General features: G+C 37.7%; 1 protein-coding gene across 2 annotated transcripts in view; it reads right to left on the reverse strand.

Annotated features, from left to right (window-relative positions):
- RTTN (rotatin) overlaps nucleotides 1-12,387 on the reverse strand; it is a 138,003-nt gene that overhangs the window by 29,276 nt on the left and 96,340 nt on the right. For both annotated transcript variants that reach the window (XM_060029205.1, XM_060029204.1), the window contains exons 36-39: nucleotides 9,989-10,181; nucleotides 8,312-8,402; nucleotides 4,983-5,136; nucleotides 1,867-2,004 (exon numbers count right to left, since the gene is read on the reverse strand). In XM_060029205.1, coding sequence (XP_059885188.1) covers nucleotides 1,867-2,004; nucleotides 4,983-5,136; nucleotides 8,312-8,402; nucleotides 9,989-10,181 — 576 coding nt within the window. The remainder of the gene's footprint in view (nucleotides 1-1,866; nucleotides 2,005-4,982; nucleotides 5,137-8,311; nucleotides 8,403-9,988; nucleotides 10,182-12,387) is intronic.

The raw sequence follows: 12,387 nt of genomic DNA on the forward strand, positions 1-12,387 counted from the left end.
TCATTATTAATTTCCTGTTGTGAGCACTGATTTAAATTTAATCAAAAGAATGTCTGCTATATTACATTAATTTTATTAATTTGACTGCACTGGTTTATAATTTTGTTGTGTTTTATTCTTATATTATTTTGGATTTATACTTGTCCAAGAGTTATAACCATAAGAATTTCTACCTAGATTCAGGCTTATAGAAATTCTTATGTTCTTAAGTAACATAAGGAAAGAAATTTAGTCAGCAGGTTTCATGGGAATCATTTAAATGATGTCAAAATATTAGTCAGATTTGAGAAAAAAATGTTATAGATAACTTAAGTTACAAAGTGACTTAATATTTTCAAATGTATATGGGCACACGGGAAGGAAAATTATAAGAGAAACAGAAAACAGACAAAAACAACCCCTCAGTAAGGAATATCAATGATCATTCTTATTAGTTATATTTTCATCAACATTGCGATTATCAAAGCTAACAGTATATGTAGTATGTTGTTTTTTATTAGCACCATTATTATATAAAACCACGTATATATTTTGTAGAAAGACTGTGAATTTAATATGTCTTTATTTTATCACTAGGGAAACAGTGTCAGGTAAACAGGCTTAAATCACGGGTCAGCAAACTTTTTCTGCAAAGGGTCAAAGGGTAACTAGGTATTTCATGCTTTGCAGGTCATGGGCCTTTGTCACAAATATTCACCTCTCTACCGCTACAGCAGGAAAGCAGCCACGGGCAATAAGGAAATGAATAAGTGTGGCTGTGTTCCAGTAGGATTTTATTTACCAGATCAGGCAGTGGCCAGATTTGACCAGCTGGCCTAGGTGCCCCATATGAGTGCCATAAAGCATGCTGCTCTGTACTACTGGTAATTCAGATGATAAAGTAGTTTCCCCCCTGCCCCACACCATGGACACAAGAGGAAAATATTAATCACTCACTTGGTCAACCTCTTTCAATTTTTATTTCTTTTAACAAAATAATAGTCCCTAAATGGACATTATTCCCCTTAGGGTAAACTCAGAACTCCTATATCCAAATAACTAACAATTCTGTTTCTTACTGAACATGTACTTCCCCATAACCTTTCTTCAAAACTATCACTCTGGTGACAAAATGTACCATACATGTAAGTTTACAGAATGACCAAATGATAAAATGAAATGTGAAAAAATAAGTCAATTGAATTAGTGGAAACTTAAAAGAACTCAATTTTGAATACATTTTAACTGGCTATTTTTAAAAGGTAACAAATGTTATTTATATACATTTACGTAAAAAAAGGCTCTTGCTATGCTAAAATTTAGAAGAGACTTTATGAAAAATTAAAGACAGCAGTAATATAAAAAACAATCATTTGTTTATTGTAGTAGGCAACTACTATATGGAAAACATCTTACAAAAATAATTAACTACAGTATACCCTTGGCTATCAGAAAATCCTCATGTCTCAAGACAAGACACCATTTTTATTATAACTTTCTAAGTTATCATGTAAGCAGGATATTATATAGGCAGCTTTACCCACTCACAATGCATATGTGTGAGAAAAGAGGTGGGTTTCTACATCAACAGAAGAAAATCTATCTCATTGTTTTATAATCACATCATATGTATCTTCATAACGCCACAGGCTTTTCTTGTTTTTATAGTATCTTGACACGTTTTATTTTTTTTAAAATGCATTTTTTGGGTTCCTAAAGAGCATTGCAAATTTCTCAAAGCAAGTACCTTGTTCCTCTTTCATATACCATGCCATAACTACTTAAATTTAGAGAATACATATAAATTATATATAAAATCAGAAATAAGGGATTATCTTAATTTTTATTAGCAGAACAACCCCAAACCCAGCGAGACCATCTTCTTACCGACCATCGTCGCCCAGTACCTGGCCAGACCCATCGTAATAGATGGGAAAGAGGCAGGGCCAGCTTTCCTCAGGAGTGTGGCCAGAAGGTTAAATAAATGTGTCCATGTCTGATAAAAAGCCGATATTAACTCTTTATCTATAAAATTAATCAAAACATTTCAAGTTATTAACACAAAGAAGAAAAACCTCACCGACACTTCATTACACATAAAATAAGAGGTATGTATTCATCAAATGAAGACAAATGTAATTCAGCATGATCCAAAATTTATTCCAATTAATTTCTCCTTTTCATTGCTTTTTAAAGATCTCTCTTCCACCCACCCTCCTACAGATAAATGAATACACACTCACACATCCTCCTCTTATTAAAGCATATTCAACAATAAGCAGAAACTGGCAAATTGAATATTAAGCCATAGCCTCAGAACTACATATTGGGCACATCATAAAAACATGTCATTGCTTGTGCTACTTCTATAAAAGTGAAGCTTCTCCTGTTTTCTTTATCCCCTCTAGCAGCTTTGTGTAGGGGTGAAAGGGGAAAACATAATGGCCAAGGTCACAGCAGTAAAGAAAGGAAACTTCTTTGAAGAACAGAAAAGAGTATTTCCACAAAAGGAAAACTGTGATACAAAAGAGGATTCTGCAGCTTTGCTTATGTATGGCTAAGGGTGCAGCAATTAACCTTCTAGAGGAAAAAACAGCTTTTCCCTTCTCTCTACTAGGCAAATGGGAGCTGGAGGGCAGTAGCTACCTTAGGACAGTCATCTGTGGCCACACCACCAGCAGTTATCTGCCAACTGTGTCAAACTCATTACAAGGAACTGAAGGCTCCCCGCTCAGTGTTCTTCAGCACCCATGAGGCACTGGGAAAAAGCATCTTCCAGGGAGTTTGGATTGTAGCAACCTTTGGTGTTTCTCAACCTTTTTGTCATTATCAGCTCTATAAATAGAAGTCTTTTTAATCATATGTCACCTTATCACAATCCCTATGAAATATTAACTTCACAGATACCATATATCTGTTTATGTAATATCTATATATTTGTACTTTACACATAAAAAGAGTAAATATAAAGCTTGCTAGCTTTATTTAATACAGGCTTAAGATGGTCAAATAAAATATTTAAGTTGAAAGTTAAATTAAAAACTAAAAAGCTATTCACATTTAACTTTATAACTGTGCTTGCTGAATAATTTTAATGTAATTTATTTACACATATAAATTAAGATATATAAAATTATATATGAAAATCATCAAATCATACAAATATATACCAGAAGTATAATCAATGTTTTATAAAAATCATTCAAAACTGTTATTTTTCCAGAAAAAAATTTAATTTCTTAAAAATTAATTATTTTAGTTAATGTTTAATGTTTGAAAGATATGAGAAAATAACTTTTAACCTAACCACCTGCTAAATATACATTCAGATATTACTGACATTTTTTCTTTTCAGCACTTGGTGTAATTAATTACAGGTTAAATAACTTTCATATACTTCGATATTAAAATATATACCATTTTTATTTCATTTTCAAAGCCCCAAATCAAAGCAAGGAAATCAATAAAACATCCACAAGGCAGCTGGTGGCAGCCAAAACGTGCAGGCCACCTCTTGTCATGTGACTTCGGGATCAAGCATTAGATCAAAAGCACTCCAGTCACAGCCATGCTCGCACCGGCTTTTTAGCACTGATCTTGCATATTTCTCACACATGTTCCATGAGATCAACGTCAAAGCTTCTCAACTGATACCTAACAAGAGAAACTAAATACTAAGGAATAAGATTTTATTGAGTAAAGTTGAGCTTTTGAGGGCCACAAGCCACTCTAACAGCTAAGATTTTTCTCCCCCATCCCTTTCCCTCAAGAATCACTTTTTGCTCCTTGTAGGGAGACATCACCCTTGTAGAGAACGCATGGTGTAACCTAATTAGCTTAGTCAGGACATCACTGTCACTTGTAAAATTTCCATGTAAGTAATTACTGCTGCTCTAGCACTGGGATAACTTAGTACTGATGAGACACTGAGGACCGGCTTTGCTGGGCATCATAAACCACTTCACTTACCAGACCTAAACCCTGCAAATCCATAAATTCAAAGGACTAAATAAGAATGAACTGATGGGCAAAGAGAATTATCACATGATCTATTACTTCATTATAAACTATTTTAGACAATTATCATATCTTAATTTTGACAACGAACCTTATTAATTTTCTCCACTACTAAGCTCTATGTTCAACGTTTCATCAAAGTATGTTTTTTAAGAATTCCAGGACTTCCCTTGTGGTGCAGTGGTTAAGAATCCGCCTGCTAATGCAGGGGACACGGGTTCGAGCCCTGGTCTGGGAAGATCCCACATGCCGTGGAGCCACTAAGCCCGTGTGCCACAACTACTGAGCCTGTGCTCTAGAGCCCATGAGCCATAACTACCGAGCCCGTGTGCCACAACTACTGAAGCCTGTGTGCCCTAGAGCCTGCATGCCGCAACTACTGAGCCCACGCACCACAACTACTGAAGCCCGCATGCTCTAGGGCCCACGCACCACAACTACTGAGCCCACGTGCTGCAACTACTGAAGCCTACAGGCCCAGAGCCCGTGCTCCGCAACAAGAGAAGCCACTGCGATGCGAAGCCCACGCACCTCAACGAAGAGTAGCTCCCGCTCGCTGCAACTAGAGAAAGCCCGCGCACAGCAACAAAGGCCCAACACAGCCAAAAAAATTAAAAAAAAATTCCAGACCTTGGGAAATTTCTGATACTGTATTCTAGACTTGCTTAAACTTGTTATTTAGCCATAGACTATAAGAATAATTACTATCTAATACTTAGTGCACTTTCTAACATTTCATAAAGAACTTTACCCTCATTTAAAATGACAGCACAGGGAATGGTCCTTTATTATACTACATAATTGCCTCAAATGGTCTCCTGGAACCACTTAAAATATCCAAACTATAAAACACATTATAAAAGGCTTCCAAAATACTGGCAAAGAACAACCCAAAATGTGACCTTGATCTGAATACCTGGTGCAAGGTAAGATACTCCTCCTCAGTATTATTTACTTTCATCCTAAACTAAAAAAATAAAGCTTACCTGATATATCTTTGGTGCATATGGTGAGAACTCTGATGATGTTTGTGATAAGAGGTTTCAGAAGCTCATCCTGAATCACAAGGTCAGGATCTACCAATAAACATGACTGAAGAAGCCTGGACAAAGAGGACAGGTATTCTAGGAGAAAGGATACCTATTTGAAAAAGGATATAAAGTAAGACAAAGCATGTCATATGAAAAGCCCATCTCAGTGATAAAGTATTTTAGTTCTCTATGCATTACAAGAAGTCACTTCTTTGTAACATAAGTTAATAAAAAAGTAATAAAATATTCACCATAATTTTTAAAGACTAAAATGAATACACAGAAAGCATTATTTTTCTCATAAGCTTGTCATTAATGGCCACATTAACACCGTCAATTATAATAATACCAAACAAAGCAATATTTCCAAAACCAAATTCTGAATTCTATTTAGAGAAAGAAAGTCTTCATATTTTTCAAGTAGCTAAATTGTAGAATCAATACTCTGGAAGAAGCAAAAATGGCAGTCCAAAATCATAAAATCTACAATTTTGTAAAGAAAGATTATAAAATACTCTTTAAAGTGTACAACTGAGGGGTGGGAAAAGCCAGCTTAATAGCCTAGTTATTGCTACAAATAAAATGCAAACATGTCCAATGTTTGGCCTCAAGTATCCTTCAGCATAAAAATACTATTCTTAGTTACAAAAGAAAAATTAAATCTTCCCCCAAATTACCAATAAAAACATCTCTGGAATGTTGCTTGATACATACTAATACCATAAGAAGTATTAACTGGCAAAAGTACTTTAAAAAAAATTCTCTGGATATGTAATAATTTAAGAATAAACTGCGAGGACTCATTTGTCCACTATCCCCAAGCAATGAGACAGCCCATATAAATGAACTTTACAGAGATATTCTGAAGCCTCTGTCTCTTTCTGTACACACGTGTGCACGCACGCGCGCACACACACACACACACACACACACACACACACACACTCACAGTTTTTCCTCCCACCTTATTCGGCTGCTGTTGTGAGAGCAGGGACCATTGGGCGTTTGTGGAGGCATAGTGCCTCTATGGTAAATGGCCTCAGACTATTTCCAAATAGTTCTTCTGTCCTACTGCTCTTGATGAAAGGTACTCCCTTTATCTAATCTGCAGATATATTTTACATAAAAGTACAGGTGGTGCTATGCTTTTCCTGTTGGGTAGAATGCAAGCAGTTTGTGAAATTTAATTTCCTTATTGCTGTGAAGTATTTTTTGATCCCTTCATAGACTACACTACTGAAGTTACAGCGAGTCTGCCCTCTCCAGGTATGGTGTAACCATAAATAGATAAACCATGGGAGGTGAGGAAGCATTAGAGAGAGAACAACTGAGCTGTCAAAGATTCTTTTGTAAATTACCATACTGAAGATGTAATCAGCTATTAATATGGTAGTTCACAAAGTAACTCTTTTTTTATGTTTGAAACTCCTTCTTCAAATAAATAGACCAACCAACTGACCCCATGCTTCAGAACCCTCGTACCTTGGCTGCCTGCAGGCTCGCCGTGCAGAGTCCTGCCCACACACTCTGCCCTCAACCCACGGCCTGTTTCCTTACCTCCGAGGCATCTGCTCACATCTCACCTCCAGGAGGCCTTCTCTGACCACCACACAAGGAAAACATCAACCTGTCTCCCCTTTACCCGTCCTCATTTATTTTTTCCACACCATCGTCACCATCCGATAAAAGTTAAATTTTATTTACTGTTTACTGTCTGTCTCCTACCAAGGACACAGACTTCATGTGGGCAGGGGTGTGTGTCTGCTTTGTTCACAGATGCGTCACTAGCACCTACAACACAATGTGGCAAAGCATATGCTCCAAAATTTTTCTGGAATGAATGATCTTCTATAAGGACAAAAAGGCAAGGACATTCAGTCTACATAAGGCCAGGGAGTGCAACAGTAAGAGCGTGGCTTCTAGAACCAGCCTGCGTGGGCTGGAATCTTGGCTCTGCCCGTTACTGTGTGAGTGACCCTGGGCAAGTTACTCATCTCTGGGCTCCAGTCACTTCCTTTATAAAACAGGGCCGCTAATGGTACTTCATGTGATTGATGTGAGGATTACATAAATTCACACAAACAAGCACACATGAAGGTTTGTTACTGTTATTATTCATTCATTCCACAGGGACTGAATGAGCACCTGCCATGGGAAGGGCACTGTGCCCGACACTCAGGACACAATGGCATGAAACAGGAAGGCCCTTCCTTCATGGAGCCCTGAACCCTCTAGCCCCATCTCCGCCTCGCAGATCCTGCCCTGGCCACTGCTTTCTGCTTCTTGAATAGGCCAGCTCGCAGGGGCCCTGCTATGTCCCATAGGACCAGCTTCCTCACTAAGTTCAGGCCACACGTCACTGTCTGAAAGCCCCTCCCTGACCACCCTATGCGGAAAAGCCCTGCCCCCGCCCCCGACCTCACTTCCTGTCCCTGCTTTAGTTTTTCTTCTTCGACGTCTAAGACATCATCAGGCACATATGTAGTTGCTCACTATCTACTCTCCCAACTTGAGGGAAAGGGTCTTTGCTTTATTCATTTAGGGAATATCCTGGTGCACAGTAGGCCCTTAATAAAGATTTGCTGGATGGACAGACAGAAAAATGGAGGCGATGGCCATTATGCAAATAAGCACACTCACAAATGAAAACACTGCAATGGGACAGTGTTTGGAAGATGAGGCACAGTGTTACCCAACCTTGTCCTGGGGGTCTGCCTTATTCAGAAAGCTCAAAGGACACAGCACACAGCAACAGAGACTGCTAGTCCACCTGTAATTACCTCTCACCCCAAATAAATCGTGTAGCCCTTCTTACAAAATCTGATTTTACAGTAACGTTTCTATTAGCAGCAACTACACTAAATATCTGTGAAGGAACAAACATAAATTTATTCTTATTAGACTGAGTTTTGAATATACACAGAATTTAGTCACTAAGTATTTCACAACTTCAATTTAAGTGGAAATGACAGAGACAGCCTAAAATCACAGAAGGGGAGGGTGGGCTATACAACATCCCCTTTTTTTAATACTGTGCTCAAAGATACCCAGACCCTTGATTAAACATTTCTAGCTGGTTAATGATGGAACCAGGAATACAATCTAGGTCTTCAAATCCCACTGCTCTTTTCTACCATCTATTAAGTAACCTATTTCAAATAACCTCGTCATACCACGTATATCCTGAGAAATTTTCAACCTTGTCCTGTGGTTAGTATATCAGCAGAATTTACGTTTCTGGCATTTAAGGGTAAACGAACACACATGCAGACGCAGGCGCTTACCTGAGCCTGAGTGCGTTCAACAGGAGGTGACGCGGGCAGCAGGGCCTGGAGCTCCTGGACGCTTGTCTCTATGAGGGTGGCATCTGCGATGCTGTGAAGGACAGAGAAGGAACACCCTTCAGATGATCAGTATGCTTATTCCTGAAGACTAATTCGTGAGAATTTAAAGTTCGGATATAACCATGAACAGAATTCAAGAAAAAGGATTTTTATAAAATAACGGAAATAATTGTTTATAAAAAGTTACCCTACAATATTTCAGAACACAGGAAAAGATCTCATCAGATAAATGTGGGAAACAAGGAATTCTAAGAAAAGTATCTAATGAAACTTATTAAAAGCAGAATAAAATATCATAAAGCCCTTTCAGAAGGAAAAGAAACAAGAGCAAGACCTTGGTGGTTACGTCCCTATTTAAAACAGGAAAAACATTTGCCAGGAAATAAGTTCTGATTTAGAAAGTAAAAAATAAAATAATGAAAAACAAACAGGAAAAAAAAAATTAAATCAGAAATAAAGAAGAAGGATGGAAATATATGCCTTTGCCAAGAAAGAGTCTTTAATACCTCTGTGCCCTCAATGTCACAACAGACTCTTAACTGACTCTGGAGAAGCAAGAATATTCCTAAAGCCCCATTCTGACCCTTTTTGAGGCAGGAAACATTCAAGAAGGAAAGACAATCAACTAGCAGTTTCCTTTTTTCAACTCTAGTAGGCATCAAAGTAGAAAAGATGACAAATAAATGTAAACAGAACAAACTCACACCCTGCTGCTTATTATAAGGGCAGAGTAAAGGAGTAATCACAACTGAGTGAAGGGAAGCAAGGCAGACTTCTTTCTTTTTAGACTGTTCTTATCCCAGAAAGAAAGCGAAAGCATTGTGATTTGGCAAAGAGGAGGAAGACATTTCAGACAGTGAATGTTCAAAGGGCAGAGACAGAGAAATGCAAATCAATATGTGGTGAACAGGAGGTAGGTACACTTGGCTAGAATAAACATATGTGAGGAGAAAAGGAACACTTAAGATAAGAGAGTATCCTAGACAACACCACTTTTAATCCTAACAGTAACCCCATTAACTAGGTGTTTATTAATGACACTTCAGAGATTAAAGTTACTTTCCCAAGGCTGCAACACTAGTGAGAGAATGAACTCTAATTAGGACTTAAGTCAGACTGAATTCAATATCCTTGGCCTTTTTAACTATACCATATAGCCAATCAGAAAATCAGAAAAAGTTATGTCAGACACTGATTAATATTAGGTAAATGAAAGAACCAAATCATGATTTCCCTAAATTTTATCAGACTACTTTCTGATAAAACTCTCAGGCTCCCATAACTAAGTAACTCCAAATGAACTTTAAAAATGACTTTTCAAACCAAGGACATTATTCTGATATGACTGCTAGGGAGATGAACCCCAAAACTCCTTCTTCCATTCTGAATGACCAAGGAGACTTGCATCATGTTCCTTGAATGTGGCAGAGGACAAATAAGGTTTCAGAACTTCGGAGTTTAAAAAAAATCAGGACAGGGAGCTGGGGAAGCTTAATAGTCAACATAACAAACCCATCCAAGTGCTTTAACATATCTAAAATAAAAACTGTCGAGACAGTTCTGGCAAAAGCAAAAACCTGCAGTCTACACGCCTCTCTGGGAGTATTTATCTCTTACCTACAAAGAAGCTCTATGAGACGAGCTTGTCGAAAAGCATTTGCAGTGTCGCCTGGAGTCGTTGCCAAGAGGCTGTCTAGGAGGCTGCACATCGCGGAAAGAAGAGGCGGAGTGACAAAAACACACTGTCTGGGCAGAGGAGCAGAAAGGGATGAATCATGAGGAAGCCGTGGAGATGCAGTTTCATGCTGACCTATTATTGAAATAAGTGTGAAAATTATCACCATTTTGTTTACCTTGTGGTTATGTACAATATTCACAAGTTTTGATAATCAGAGGAAGTTCCTAAAATTGCCAAAGAGAGATGGCTGGGAAATTCCCTTAACTGCTCAACACACCTCAACCCCGAGGCCAGGGAGTCAGACGTCCAACTCCTCCAGAGTGTGAGTGTGAGTGCGTGCGTGTGTGTGTGTGTGTGTGTGTGTACATGCATGTACACAAGGGTGTGTGTGTCTACCTTGGGTGACAGTGTACTAGCCAAGACAAGAAGGGCAGGGCATGGTTTTGTGTCCCAAGCATTCAGACACCGAGGAACAAACAGATGCTCCACAATCCTTTTTTTGGAAACTCTAGGGGTCAGAAGTGTTTCAGAATTCAACATATTTTTACATTTTAGAAAAGTAATAAGGTACGCATACCATATATTAATTAACACTTCCAATGGAATCTTGGGCATCAGCCCATAAGGATATAAATATTTCTGCAATGTAGCAGACACATAATCACAGCAAGCAGGATGAATACATAAGCAAATACAACCTCAAACTAGAATTGGTCAGATTTTGCAGCCAAAAATATGCAGGTAAGGGCAAGTTTTACTGCCACCTGTGTTCTGAGAAAACTTTCCATTTTCAGAGATTCTGGATTTTAGAATTGAAGATATGAGGGAACTTTCCTAGAAGACTCAGCAGCGTACTGCTAACAAGAAAGCTTAACCTGCCTCAAGATTCCCTCATGACCTTCGTTTCTTATTTCTTTTTTAAAGAAACATTATATTTTGAATAAATCAAACTTACAGAAAAGTACAAGAGTACAAAAATTCCCAATATACCTTCACCCAGATCCCTAAATATTAGTATTTTACCACATTTTATCTACCTACCTACATACCTTCTTATGAACTGTAAGCTGCACACAAATGCCCCTTTAATCCTAAGTTAACTTCCTAAAAACAGGACTTTGTCTTTTATAACCACAGTACAATGATCAAAACCAGGAAATTAACATTGATGCGGTGGTACTGTCTAATCCATAGACCTTTTCCAAATTTTGCACTGTCCCACCCACACCCTCTACAGCAAAAGGAAAAAGTTCTTTTTCTTGTTTGGATCCAATTTGAGATCTGCTTTTCCTTTAGTTCTCATGTCTCTGGGTTTTGAACTGGAAGGATTCCTCAGTCTTGCTTTGTTTTTCAGGACCCGGACATTTTGTGAAGAACACGAGCTAGTTCCCTTGTAGAGTGTCTGATGTTTGATGTTCCCTCATAATTAGATCTTCAGGACATTATATCTTCAGGACATTATATCAGGAGAAACATGATTCCTATTAGGCCCATTATGGGTGGTGTTAACTTTGGCCATTTGATGGATTAAGGTGGTGTCTACTAGGCTTCTCCATTATAAAGTCACAATATTCTCCTTTGTAAGTAACTAATTCCTTGGAGGAGGCACTTTGGAACTATTTACTGTCAAGACAGATTTGATATTTTAAACTAAACTGGGAAAATGAAATTTAGGGAACTCCACAGAAATAGTTCAACTGCTTTTAAGGGAAAATTTTATATATTCACAGAAGATGTACTACACGTCTTCAGGACTTCTAGGGCAGCATACAGAAGAAAAGAATACCAATAAAATAGGAGGGGCTTAACATTTAAGAAATTCAAAATCATTCAATATATTAAAAAAATTTAGTATTTTATCTGGAGAGAACTATCTCAGTTATTTATATTTGTAATACTCAAATATACTAACATTTTTATTTTGTAATGATTCTTTTCAACTTTGTAGATCAAATGTACGCTTATAGATCATGAGACTCTGTTAAAGCCTTTCTTAAAAGATAAAAGGATTTTTCTTTTACAAAAGTTAGAAACTAAACTTAGGAATGAGAAGTTGGACATCTAAAGTGGCCCTGATGTACATGATAGGGAAAGTTCTTGTCATCCTGCTCTAAACCACTTTGGGGCACAGTAATTCCCTGGTTAATCAAGAATTAACAGAACAAGAAATAAAAGGACTAAGCAGCTTCATGGAGAAATCCTTCACTGAGAATTCCAGCTGAGGGAACTATAATCTCATTATCACTAAAAAAATTTTATCTTAACACTATTTTAAAGAGACGGAATTTAGAAAGATATGTAACAACAAAATTGCTTTAGTCTTAAGGCTCACTGACAA

The sequence above is a fragment of the Delphinus delphis genome, chromosome 13 (assembly GCF_949987515.2).
Source record: "Delphinus delphis chromosome 13, mDelDel1.2, whole genome shotgun sequence".
NCBI classification, from domain to species: domain Eukaryota; kingdom Metazoa; phylum Chordata; class Mammalia; order Artiodactyla; family Delphinidae; genus Delphinus; species Delphinus delphis.